Source organism: Sorghum bicolor, chromosome 2 (genome assembly GCF_000003195.3).
Source record: "Sorghum bicolor cultivar BTx623 chromosome 2, Sorghum_bicolor_NCBIv3, whole genome shotgun sequence".
Classification (NCBI taxonomy): domain Eukaryota; kingdom Viridiplantae; phylum Streptophyta; class Magnoliopsida; order Poales; family Poaceae; genus Sorghum; species Sorghum bicolor.
This window is the reverse complement of record NC_012871.2, coordinates 62,902,615-62,916,607: the sequence shown is the minus strand read 5'-3', so window position 1 is coordinate 62,916,607 and position 13,993 is coordinate 62,902,615. Positions and strand designations below refer to the sequence as shown.

General features: G+C 40.4%; 3 protein-coding genes across 3 annotated transcripts; all 3 read left to right on the top strand.

Moving 5' to 3' along the window:
* LOC8063754 (early nodulin-55-2) lies at positions 2,262-3,491 on the top strand. Its single transcript, XM_002462495.2, has 2 exons — positions 2,262-2,692; positions 2,844-3,491. The coding sequence occupies exons 1-2, from the start codon at positions 2,470-2,472 to the stop codon at positions 3,242-3,244; spliced, it is 624 nt and encodes a 207-aa protein (XP_002462540.1). The 5' UTR covers positions 2,262-2,469; the 3' UTR covers positions 3,245-3,491.
* Positions 7,222-9,696, top strand: LOC8063753 (protein mago nashi homolog). Its single transcript, XM_002462494.2, has 3 exons — positions 7,222-7,530; positions 7,668-7,844; positions 9,319-9,696. Exons 1-3 carry the CDS (start codon positions 7,294-7,296, stop codon positions 9,382-9,384), a joined length of 480 nt encoding a protein of 159 aa, XP_002462539.1. The 5' UTR covers positions 7,222-7,293; the 3' UTR covers positions 9,385-9,696.
* LOC8063752 (loricrin) lies at positions 13,462-13,993 on the top strand. The gene has a single exon (XM_002462493.2). The coding sequence runs from the start codon at positions 13,531-13,533 to the stop codon at positions 13,795-13,797; it is 267 nt and encodes an 88-aa protein (XP_002462538.1). The 5' UTR covers positions 13,462-13,530; the 3' UTR covers positions 13,798-13,993.

Sequence of the window (13,993 nt, the reverse complement as noted above, 5' to 3'; positions counted from 1 at the left end):
TTGGCTATATACAGCCACCGAAAATTAAGGGATAGCCAACTTTCTATTTTACAAAATCAGATAACATATTTGTTGAAGCCTACTTTTTTACTATACAAATTCTAAAATAGCATTCATAATAAGAAGAGCCAAGCTCTTAGAGTTGCTCTTACATATTCCAAGAAGTAAAATAGTCCGTGTTGATCTTCCATACATTGATGACTACATGCCATGAAGTAGCTTTACCTCAACCCAAACTATTTGGAGACATAAATGTTGATATTATTTTCTATAAATTTAATTAAACTTAAAAGGTTTCACTTGTCTCAAACTTAAAATTACCTTTTTTTAGGACGAAACGAGTATATATGTAGCTTGCTAGGGGTGGGCAATGCAAGGTGGTGAGTCACTTTGGGTTCCAAATAAAAGAAAGGTGTTCAACCAGTTGCTTAGTTGTGGAAGAAAAAAGAGAGTGAAAACTGAAAACATATGTTATAGCACTTTCTTTATAGCATGCATATGTATCGGGCACTAGAAAACGATGCATATATACGGCTAATGGTCACCGCGTCGCTACAAAGCGATGCATATCCCAACAGGTGATAACAAACGGAGCAGAGGGCCCCAAGGCCTCGTGCCTCTGCCCTTCCAAATTCAGCTCTTCTGCTATGGTCTTGTTTAGTTCGCTTCGAAATCTAAAAAGTTTTTAAAATTCACTGTCACATCAAATCTTATGGTACATACACAAAGCATTAAATATAACGAAAACAAAAACTAATCACACAATTTGATTGTAAATCGCGAGACGAATCTTTTGACCATAATTAGTCTATAATTAGATAATATTTACCACAAACAAACGAAAGTGCTACAGTAGCGAAATTCAAAAAAATTTCACATCTAAACAAGGCCTAGGGCCTTGTTTTGTTCGAAAAATTTCACGATACTGTAGAACTTTCGTTTGTTTATGGTAATTATTGTCCAACCATAAGCTAAAACCAGGCTCAAAAAATTTGTATCGTCAATTCTGACTAAACTGTACAATTAGTTTTTATTTTTGTCTATATTTAATACTTTATTGCATGCGTCAAAAGATTTGATATGACCAGAAATCTTGAAACAGTTTGGGTTTTTAGATGGAAGTAAACAAGCTCTAGGCAAGTGGAGATGCACACCTCAGCGCCAAAAACACTGCTGTAGAGACACGGTTGAGACTTGGGACTTGTTTAGTTCGCAATTTTTTTTGTTTTTGGGTACTTTAGCATTTCGTTTTTATTTTTACAAACATTGTCCAGTCACGGAGTAACTAGGCTCAAAAGATTCATCTCACAAATTATAGGTAAACTGTGCAGTTAGTTTTTATTTTCGTCTATATTTAATGCTACCTATATGCGACCAAAAATTCGATGTGACAGGAAATCTTGAAAATTTTTGCGAACTAAACAAGGCCTTCAGCTAGAGTACTTTATTGTTAACGTCATGTGTCCCATTGTATACTAGGCTCTGTTTAGTTCACCCTGAAAACCAAAAAGTTTTCAAGATTCCCCGTCACATCGAATTTTGTGGCACATACATGAAATATTAAATATAGACGAAAACAAAAACTAATTACACAGTTTAGCTGTAAATCACGAGACGAATCTTTTGATCCTAGTTAGTCCATGATTGGATAATATTTGTCACAAACAAACAAAAGTGCTACAGTACCGAAAACTTTTCACTTTTCGGAATTAAACAAGGCCGACACTCGTTTATCGTGAAAAGAGGTGCTAGCAGTAGCAGCTCGAATTCAGGCCTTGTTTAGTTGGCAAAAACTTTGGTTTTTGGCTACTGTAGCACTTTTGTTTTTATTTGACAAACATTGTCCAATCATGGAGTAACTAGGCTCAAAAGATTCATCTCACAAATTACAGGTAAACTGTACAGTTAGTTTTTATTTTTATCTATATTTAATGCTCCATGCATGCGACTAAAGATTCGATGTGACGGGGAATCTTGAAAATTTTTGCGAACTAAACAAGGCCTCACTGTCCATGACCGAGCAGCGTGCAGACAGCCAGACAGTGAGTCAGTGAGTGTTGTGCTGCAGGCGATGCAAGTCTGCAACTACGACTGCTGTGCAGTCGATCTGAAAATTAATTAAAGATGTTTACTGCTGCAAATTTCGCATGAGCAACACACAAGCAGGTGCACAAAGTAAAATGAGGTCGGCTTAAGTCACGTACTAGTACTCACATGTACGTACTCCTACGTCGTACTCCGTAGGTTGGTGGGTGGACGACGCGCACTGGGAAGGATGCTTCCTGCAGGTCTCCTCTCCTGGACTGGACGTACCACCCTAGTACCAACGCGTGCAGTGCAGTACCCGTCACCTCACCTGCAGGCTGCAGAAGCGGGAAGGGAAGGGACACCTGCAGCAAAACCCCACACTGCTAGCTGTCTGCCGCGGCGAGCTGACATCGTGCGGGCTCGATCTGCGCACGCGTCAACATGAGCCGCCTCCGCTTCGCCATCCTCCTCGCAGTCGCAGCCGGCGTCCTCCTCCTCCCCGCCTCCGCGTCGTCGTCGTCGTCGTCGTCACGGCCACCGGAGGTGTACAGCGTCGGCGACGAGACGGGGCTGGCGGCGCCGCCGGGCAACGACGACGACGGCACCCAGCAGACGCTCAGCAAGTGGGCCATGACGCAGAGCTTCTACGTCGGCGACGTCCTGGGTAAGCTGCATGCTCTGGGGCACTCCGAGCAAGCTAGCTAGCAACGCCGACTAGGATTAATCTTAATCATGCTGGTTCTTGTCTTGTGCCTTATTTGCGTGCCACTTTTGACGCACGTACGTACGTACGGGTCCGCCCGGTCCGCGTCCAGATTTCAAGCGCTGGAGCGATTCGGTCCTCCTGGTGCGGCAGGGCGACTACGACCGGTGCAGCGCGGCGAGCCCGGTGCGCCGGTTCTTCGCGGACGGCGGCGACACCCAGTTCACGCTCGCCCGCCCCGGCCTCTTCTACTTCATCAGCGGCGCGCCGGCGCGCTGCGAGGCGGGCCAGCGGATGGTCGTGCTCGTGCGCGTCGCAGATCCCCTCAACAAAATCATCAGCGCCGCTCCGACGCCGGCGCCGGCGCCGGCGCCCGCCGCCACCCTGTCCAAGCGCAGCCGCCGTCCGCTGACTATTGCGCAGATGCAGATGGTGGCGGGGGCACTAGGGTTCGCGACGGGATTTATTGCCATGTTCTTGATCGTTGGGCTCTTTATATGCTACGGGCCCTAGTTACTACAACTGTAGAACTAGAATAACAGTGCTAGCATGATGATTATTGGAACCAGTGTTTCTGTCTTCGCCTGTTGTGCTTTGTTTTAGTAGCTGATGATATGTATATTGTTCATGAGACCTTTCGCCGAATTATCGTCACAAATTCGGCTGATAATGTAACTGTGTTTCCTCCCTCGAAATGAGTATGAACGAGATCTACTACCTTTGCCATTTTGCATAACAAAGCTATACTGTATTTGTATGAGAATTAAATTGCACGATTTTGAAAGAAAAAAAAAGTGAATCGAGCTAGTACCCATGTTCTATGACGCGTTCAGTGGTCGACAAGTCATGTACTGAGGTCAGAGTCAAATTCCTAGCCAGGGGGCGTCCAATCCAAAGGAATCCATACAGGAATTGCATGGTTAGGATCAGAGTCGCTTAGGCACGCACAGCTGTATGACCCAACCGGTGAAAAGTGAAAACCGCCGAGGAGGAAGGGCTAAAGCGAGCCTCTTGTTCTTTCAATTCAAGCTCTTGCCCTAGGCAGCGTGCAGCCGTAGATACACAAGCCTATGAGCATTTCAGCTAGGAACGGAGCAAGAAATTAGGTACAGGCCAGGGGCAAGTACATAGACAACTAGTGCAGCATGCAGTTCCAAACGCGTACGTATAGTCACATATGAGCGCAACAATATTATCCAAAATGTAAATTACCAAACAATTAGTGCACTGCCTTCTCAATATAAATTACCAAACAATCTCTTAGAAATCCATCTTCCTAGTTCGAACACGAAAAGTTCTCTCCATATAGCTGCAGTTTGATCTTGGAAGAGTTAAGACCTATCGTCACCTAATTACCATTGGGTAAATTAATAAGATGAATTCTTACCGGTCTTAAATAGTCCGCTCATCAGTCCCAGGCTCCTGTTTACAGCAGAGAAACCTCAAACCTGGGCCATGTCTTGATTCTCAGAGGAGCAGCAACACACATGCAGGCAGGGATTCGTTTTTGCAGTCACCCCGTGCATGCATATAGTTGAGGCACAACATGCAGCTACTCTTGACAGGGAAACTGCTAACCACACTGAACTCTCGATAAACATGTACAGTACTTGATCGAAGTGAACTGTGAAATTATACTGTACTAAATCCTTGTTACCTTGTAGAATGAAAGAAAAGCTGAACTGGAATCAGCCACAGTTCACAATGCTAATAAGAACTCCCGCACCAATTAGCATCTCTCAATCATAGGGTCAATGCACAGTATGCGATGGGATCAAGGTATCTTCAGCAGACACTTGAACTCGCAAGTTCAGGGTCCACATGGCTCCATACGCATAGCTAGGATACTGGGCATTGCTTCGCATTGCTACGGCCTGCACCAAAACATTGGCCTTGTTTAGTTTGCAAAATTTTTTGTTTTTAGATACTGTAGCATTTTGTTTTTATTTGACAAATATTGTCTAATTATAGAGTAACTAGGCTCAAAAGATTCATGTCACAAATTACAGGTAAACTGTGCAGTTAGTTTTTATTTTCGTCTATATTTACTGCTCTATGCATGCGACCAAAGATTCGATGTGACGGAGAATCTTGAAATTTTTTGCGAACTAAACGAGGCCAATTGTTGGTCGCTGTGAGGCTGCAGCAGGTGCTGTAGGCCTGTACATGGAAGGGTAAACAGTGAACTGCACATCCGTGCTCGTCAGTCATCATGGGACACGGGTGGCATGGCATGTCAACCTTGTCTTTCCTTACTTTGCAGTTCACTTGCATGCAGGGGCGAAGCTACACTATTATGGTTAGGAGGCGCACATGCACCCCTAATAAAATGCAAAATCAATGAGTTTGGTAAAAATTTCACCACACATATACTACACCCTCTCGTGATACATGTCTATGCATTTACAAGGTAATTACATTCTTCTCTAATTTGCTCTAGCTAACTTCGCCATTGCATGCAGCACGTCGCCACCCCATGGCAATGGTCTGTCTTGTTCCCTTTGCTAAATTTTAGCTAGCTAAAATTATTTTAGCTACTCTTGGGTAACTAATGAAACTAAACTATTTTAGCTCCTTTTAATCAATGTGTTTGGAACTTTAGCTACTAAAGTGACTAAGGACTTGTTTAGATGGAAAAGATTTTGGATTTCGCTACTGTAGCACTTTCGTTTGTTTGTGACAAATATTGTTCAATCATAGACTAACTAGGATCAAAAGATTTGTCTCGCAATTTACAGATAAACTGTACAATTATTTTTTATTTTCGTCTATATTTAATGCTTCATGCATATGTCAAAAGATTCGATGTGACGGAGAATCTTGAAAACTTTTTAGTTTTTAGAGTGAACTAAACAAGACTTAAAATTTAATTAGCTAAAATTTAGCAAGAGAAACCAAACAGGGCCAGGATTATAGGCCGGTGAAGTAAGGGTGAATTTCCTTTTATAGGAAGCTGAGTTATTGCATTCCGGATTCTGATCCTATCCATGTGTCAATGGGCGTGCTACACAATCGCTTACACCGTGAAAGAATGCAAGTGATGCTGTTCATTCATCCAGGGGTCATTATTTCTAGCAGAAGGCATATTTATTGCAGGTTTGCTGTCTATATGTTTTTTTTTTGAAATGGAAGGAGAAGTTATATATTTTAATATACAGTTAGGGTCTTGTTTAGTTCATCCCAATAACCAATTTTTTTTTAAGATTTCCCGTCATATCGAATCTTGTGGCACATGCATGAAACATTAAATATAAGGTCATTATTTCCAGCAGAAGGCATATTTATTGCAGGTTTGCTGTCTATATGTTTTTTTTGGAATGGAAGGAGAAGTTATATATTTCAATATACAGTTAGGGTCTTGTTTAGTTCATCCCAATAACCAAATTTTTTTAAGATTTCCCGTCATATCGAATCTTGTGGCACATGCATGGAACATTAAACATAGCTGAAAACAAAAACTAATTGTATAGTTTACCTGTAAATCGCGAGACGAATCTTTTAAGCCTAGTTACCACATGATTGGACAATGTTTGTCAAATAAAAATGAAAGTGCTACAATGTCAAAATTAAAAAAAATTCGGATCCCATGGCTCATCTACGAAGCACGGCAGGGTTCAAGAGGTTGAAGTCGCTGGGTGGATGGCTTTGTTGAAAGCTTCACTGGAAGACTTTCCTGGTCAGAGTCATAGACCTGCCCTAGGGCGCCGTGGCAGAGTTGTGGCTGCCTGTTCCTGTATATTTTTTCTACTCTACAACCTTCCTGGTAAGTCTATAACTCAATCATTTAAAAAATATTTAACAAATATAAACTTAGATAAATCTATAGCTCAATCATACATGATCTAATGAGCATGAAATTTTTGCTACAACTCAAGAATGCGATGATTAGTCCACCATAAAATTTTCACTACAATTGGACAAGAGAAGCCACAACTATGAATTAATTATATAAAAACATAGATATAAAGTTACAACAAAAATTTTGCACTAAAATATACCATGTCATATATTTACTATGTAGATCTAACTAATATGGAGTCCAACACCGTTGAGTTTTCTATTTTATGATTTTTCTTGATCTACTATGATTTTTTAAAAATTCAGCTGAAATAAACATAAAGAAAAAAACCCACCCAGGGAACAATCATGATGGTTAAGTGATCGGTTTTGAGAGATGAGGGAAGTAACTATTTTTAGTTTTAAAATTGTTTGAGGGAGGAAAAACTGACTTTTGTGATAGTCTTTTTAGTGGACTTTTGTGATAGTTGAGGTAGGTAAAATAGATTTTTTCCGTCAAATAATAATATATATGGGCTTCTTTGTTAATGCTACAAAATGGGCCTGATTTAAGAGACCAACCCCTGTCAAAAGCCCAAACGGAGGCCAACACGAGTCCGATTCCGATACAAAGAGAAACAAATAAGAAGAGGCGAGCGCGTTGCGGCTGCTAAAAACCCAATCCGAGAGCCCGAGGCCCAAAAAAAAAAACGCGAAAGGGAAAAAAAAAAAACAAAAACGAAAGAGCAGCCCAAGCAAGTCGTGTCGTTCGCTCAGCAACAGCAATGTCGGCGCGCGGCGGCGAGAACCGCAGGGGCGGCGACGACGAGTTCTACCTGCGGTATTACGTGGGGCACAAGGGCAAGTTCGGCCACGAGTTCCTCGAGTTCGAGTTCCGCCCCGACGGCAAGCTCCGCTACGCCAACAACTCCAACTACAAGAACGACACCATGATCCGCAAGGAGGTGTTCGTCTCCCGCTCCGCCCTCCGCGAGGCGAGGAGGATCATCCAGCAGTCCGATGTGAGTTCGCCTCTCCTTGTACTTCTCGTCGATTCGGTCCTCAATCTCTCCGGAAAACCTATAATTAGCTAGGGTTTGGAGCTAATGACAGAGGCCTCGGTCGCTTTGATTGATTGATTGCTTGACACCCATCGCAGATTATGAGGGAGGATGACAGAAACTGGCCCGAGCCCAACTACATTGGCAGGCAGGAGCTCGAAATCGTTATGGGCAATGAGCACATCTCATTCACCACCTCCAAGATTGGATCCCTTGTCGATGTTGTGGGAAGCAGAGACCCAGATGGCCTACGCATCTTCTACTACTTGGTCCAGGTTTTTATCCCAACCCTCCTAACCATTATGTTCTTTTATTCCTTGCCGTGCATTGTAGTTTTAGGTGCCAACGATATTCAAATCATAGTATATATAGTTGAGATGACAGTGATAGGTACTTGTTCATTTGATTAGCTAAACTGAGCAGAGCAAGCAGGTCACCGGTAGGTTCGATAGTGTAATGTCACCCAGAATTATCATCCTGCAGTCAGAATTCTGAGATTTGTCATTTGGTCATCTTTTTCGGTTTCTTAGTTGCAGATTTGTGTGCATTGGATAAATCGATTGAAATCTTATTCTCTTGTTGTTAAAATAGTGTTGGTGTTGACTGTTGAGCAAGTAGAACTGATTAGTGTTCGAATCAAGTGTTTTTGAGATATATATGAATCAATTACTAATCTTAGTGGCTCTTATTGGTCTGGAGGTAAAATTTAAACCTAACAATAAGTTTTTTCTCACTATATATATATGTACTAAATGATGAAAACTTTAGTAGAAAGTAAATGCTGAACGCGAATATAGTACACCCTGAGGAAGACTGTTTCTTGCCAACCATTTGGCCATACATCCACGTAACATGTACTGATTACAGATTACCTAACGAAATAGTTTTTTTATATAGTTTGACTTACCTGTTTGGATGCCTAACTTTGTTTTGGAATTTTGGAGCAAACTTTGTTCTTTATTTTTTCTTAAAATGAAAAGAAGAATAAAAAAAAATATCTAGCTGTTTTGATGTGGCATATTCAGTGTTTTCAGCATGGGTCACGTTTTTTTCCTGGGCATTTTGGGTACTGCTCAGAAACATTTTATTTCGTTTCCTATTGAGGAAGCATATCTGGCTCCACACTTTACAACTTGCACTCTTAGCCTTTAGTAGTCTTGACATAATCATCATTATTAAGTGCAAACCAGATGCAGGGGAAACATTGATTTTTTATGTTTCTATACCAACTGGCAACCGCCCTCAGAAACTTAGCTGATGAATGATGCTATTCTTTGAACTTAGCTAGTTGCTTTGATTTACACACACTAGAATTAATTGAGGTCTTTATTACCTCAAGCATTATTGGCATGTCAATACTTGTTTCATGGAATAACTTCATGTTAGATAAAATCGGTGCTAAAATTGTTTGTTGTATCTGAAACTTGCCAGTAAGATATGTGAAAACTCTAAACTGCCACATGCTCAGCAAAGACTCTAAACTTACTGTGTAGATGTTTTTATATGTGTTGAACTGTTGATACATGCTCAAAACTTCTTAGCTTGCATAGCAGATCATTTCCATTTTGAGCACATTATAGAATATGGATCATTGCCATGGGGTTAATTTGAATGTAATCCAAAAGCATGAAGTGAGGTGGATGCATCCTAGACTGTCTGGTTTAAATTCTTGTGGAAACTAATTTTTGTCAGCATTGTAAATGAGATCTACATTGCTTACGTTTTCCCCTGGTGTTTTTTTTTTCGCAGGATCTAAAGTGTTTTGTGTTTTCGCTGATCAGTCTCCACTTCAAGGTCAAGCCTATTCAGTCATGAGCTTCATTCCCTGGCCTAGGTTTGTTATGGTAATGCAAGTGTTAGGAAACCATGTATCATGTAAGATCCTGTGAGCCTCATGAATCAGATGCACTTGGAGGGGTACTAGCTAGCTTTTTAGTCAGCCTGGTATGAATATTTGTGCTTCTGGGTTTTATAAGTTTGGGGAGTTTTGTTTTTTCAACTCTTGCGTCAGTGGGTTTTATAAGCAGATGCATATATCCTTGCGCCAAACTTGTTCTGTTGCTTGACTCGAGATGTACAGTGCTGTCGGCACAACCTTTTCTAGTATCTGACTTGTGGACCCAGACATTCATTCCCTGACGTTCGCCTGTGAAGGTCTAGTGCTCGAGCTGCATTCGCTGCGCATTCTCTTGCCGTCGGCATTACGTACACGACAGGAGAGCAGGATAATTTCATCACCACAAAGTAAAATTATAGCACTGGTGCGCAACAAGTCATTTTGTATACATACGCCGGACCATGCTCATATCTGCGTAACAATTCATTTTGCATATAATAGCACGTCATTTTGTATACATAAGACTATGTTTGGGACCAGTAGCATAGAAAGGAGGCTGGAAGGACCCGCCTCCTAACTTTGCTACTTTCTGATACAACGCTTTATGATTTAGCTAATCTACTACATAATTAATACATAACAATTAAAGGATAAATGATCAGCCCCCTATTGACATTTGCCCCATAAATCTAAATCTTGCTTCACCACTGTTTGGGACGTCTTCCACCGTGGGGTCTATTTTCATATTGCATTCTCGTGGTGGTTGAGGTTGAGTAGGACGTGGTTATGAGAATCGAGTGGACCACACGTTGTTCCATTAACAGCCAATGCAAGATATTACTCCTTCCTAAATTGTAAGTCATTCTAAGAATCTTAGAGAGTCAAAATATCTAAATTATAAAAAAAATTATGAAGTTTTGTAGCATCAAATAGATATACTATGAAAATATAATTAATAAAGAACCTAATGATACTTAGTTGATATCATAAATGTTATTATCCTACCATATAAATTTGGTCAAACTTAGATGTTTTGACTCTCCAAGATTCTTGGAATGACTTATAATTTAAGATGGAGGGAGTAGTAATTTGTTCATATATATACGGATCAAGAAGCAAAGTACTTCTTGTTGACAACAATTTGGATCCAAGATCAAGAAAGAATTGCCATTACCAAAATCAAAATCAAAGCCGAGATGTCCATTCATTTTATCAAGTTGGAAAGGAGCAAAAGTTACAAAGGTAAAGAAGAAGGTGACATGGGTTCTCAAGAAGAGCAGTCAAGATAGGAGTAACGTGCCTTGTCAAAAAAAAAAAAGATAGGAGTAACGTGCAACCATCTAGTGCAGATGGTTCAACACAGCTGAAGAGGAGAGAAGATCAAACAAACAGTTAAGCCAAAGGTTTGCTACAAACCATTAAGATCTTCGGTTTGCACATCATCCATATTCCATAACCATGCCACAAAATCATGTCATTGAATCCATACCAAGATATGTTTGGTTACCTCTCATGGCCTACTTATGATCCTTGGATGATATATTACAGAGATGGTTACCAAATTATTGTTCATTTGATTAGTTACAGTTTTTGCCGCTAGCCGAAATAGATTGTTTCTTATTTATTTTGGATATGCATACTTTGGTGGATAGAGTAAGAGAGAGTAACTCCTAACTATAGCTGGTAAGTTTTCTGGCCCTTAAGAAAATATAAATATGGTCGTCCTTTGGCTTAGAGTAAGACTAGATATTATTTTTGTACGTGAGATTTGTCAGAAAAAAAACAGAGGGACATATGTTGACGACTAAATTTAGATCCAATCTTTATTTAGGCTTAGTGACATGGATTAGAACTTCATATTTTTTTATTGACATTTATGAGCCGAATCATAAACTATACTTGATCTAATTTGGGTAAACATTTCATCTATGGCTGAGATTAGGCTTATTGAACATGTGATCCTAGTGTCTGATGGGTCGTTTGGTTGAATGACGATCTAGCTGCAAGCTGCTTTTGCTTATGCTAATTGCTAAAACCAGGGGATATGATGGGAGAGGAAGGTAAAGACGTGAAGTTAAGTATGCAATGCAGCATGTGCTATTTGAAGATACATACTCCCTTTAGTTCCTAAATAACTGTTGTTCTTGCTTCTCAAAAAATAACATTGACTAATTTTATATAAAAATATTAATAATTATGGTACATAATTAATATCATTATATACATTGTTGAATCTATTTTCATAATAAATTTATTTAAAGATACTAATGTTGTACGTATTTTCTATAAATCTAGTCAAATTTACGGTATGGAAACAAAAAGATGACAATTAGCAGATGTGGCCTAGCCCTGAAGTTCAGCCAGGCCGCGAACTCATGAAGAAACCATTTGACAGTTACCACAAGCCTACAGCCATACCACAATTGGCCTCTCCATGGACGCTAGAGGGTACAGCTCCCAGTGTCACACAAAATGCAGTACCTTTCACTACTGTCTGAGATGAGTAGTAATGCCAGGTTCCCATATCAGCATTTGTAGAGAGAAAGACATGTTCTAAGGTAACTGCCTGCTCTCCAAATTTCTTCGTAACTGCCTGCTCTCCAAATTTGACTATGACCACATCCAACCGCTATATGCTTCATAATGTATGCAACTCCATCGATCGATCGGGCATCGGTGCTTCACAAATCACAGGTCGACCAGTCAAGAGAAGGCGTCTGGGATAAGCAAGTGAGGAAAGGAAAACACATCAGCACCGCGTGTCATGAGTTTGTAGAGGCGGCGGTTTGACCCAAGCCACGCGTTATACACCTATTTTTGCGCGTACACAGCTGCAAGGTCAAACTCAAGAGCCTAAATGATTTTGAAATTAAAAGTCAACAGCTAATTGTTTATCTTGGAGTACTATAAATTTAATTTAGATCATTTTTTTATCTGAGATCATCAGAAACTTTTTTTTTAAAAAAAAAATCAAAATCTAAAAACTTAAAATAAGGTCATTTGAAAAAAAACTAAAAAATAATTTTAGATTATGAAAACTTAAAATAAATTTTTTAGTCTTAAATGATTTTAAATGAAAAGTTGTCAACTATAAGGTTATTGATCTCTTCAAATAATACAACTTTAATACAAAGTTTGTTTTCATCCATCTTCATTTTAAAATATTATAAATGTTATTGTGCTGCTTCTATTTTTAGAGGCGCGCCAAATTGCTAACCGTCTTTAAAAGAGACGAATAAAATTTGAAGCTAACTCTAAAAATGCCTCTATTTCTTTATCTCTAGAAATAATACTTTCACTGGCAATTGAACTTTCCAGCCGCCTCTACATTTATAGAGGCGATTAAAAATAGAGGATATTTGTAGAGTCAGCTAAGCTTTCTAGCCGTCTCTAAATTAAAAATTAACTTCTACGGCTAGATTGGCTCATAAACCATTTTTAAAGGAGGATTTTGACAAAACCGCCCTGGTAAAAAAATAGAAACGTTTCTAAAAATCTGTAGCAGCGGTGACTTCCAACACAAATAACAGTTTCCTCAAGCACCCTCATGTTGCTCGTAGTTTTTGCTGTCTGACTGACACCGATGGCGAGCCAAGGTCCATTACTATCCTATCCACTTTCCAATTGCGTGCAGAACGTTATATATATAGCCTGCTTAGGCCTTGTTTAGTTCTAAAAAGTTTTGCAAAAATTTTTTAGGCCTTATCACATCGAATCTTTAGACGCATGCATGAAGTATTAAATATAGACGAAAATAAAAACTAATTGTACAATTTGGTCGGAATTGACGAGACAATTCTTTTGAGCCTAGTTAGTCTATGATTGGACAATATTTGTCAAATACGAACGAAAGTGCTACGGTGTGGATTTTCCAAAAAAATTTGAACTAAACAAGGCCTTAATATATATAAACTGCCTGCTTAATAATCGCCGCGACCAACCGGCCAATCAGATGAGATGACTTACTGGTGCTATATACTGCTATATATATATATATATATATATATATATATATATATATAGCCTGCCTAAGTGCCTAGCTAGCTCTGCGCGTCTCATCCTTCTGTTGACAGTAGAGCCCTGCTGCCTACGCCTTGTGTGTTTGTGTGTTCGCTCTTCACAACATGGCAAGAGCTCTCGCCTACGGTGGAGCAGCTGCCGCAGCTGGCTTCGTCCCGCCGTGGCTCATGGTGCTCGGTGTGGCCCTGCTCTCCGTCTGGGCCATCACGCTCACCGTCCTCCTCTGTGGGGACAGCTCTAACGGACCGAGACGGCGACCAAGATACTCCGGAGGTGGTGGAGGTGGAGGGGGCGATGGCGGAGGGGGCGGCTGTGGCGGTGGCGGTGGCGGTGGAGGGGGAGGGGGCTGTGGTGGTGGCGGCGGTTGCTAGAGTTCATTGCATCCGATGCGTCAGCGGCATCAGTTGTTGTGTTGTGCAGGTCAATTGTCATATATATACAAAGGACTGTCCGTATTATGGATGTGCTTATTTGTTTTTGCTTGTTGTGAACTTCTCTGCTGGTGCTATATATTAGCATGATATATAATAATAAAATAATGCAAGGAAGATCGTCTTTGAATTCGTA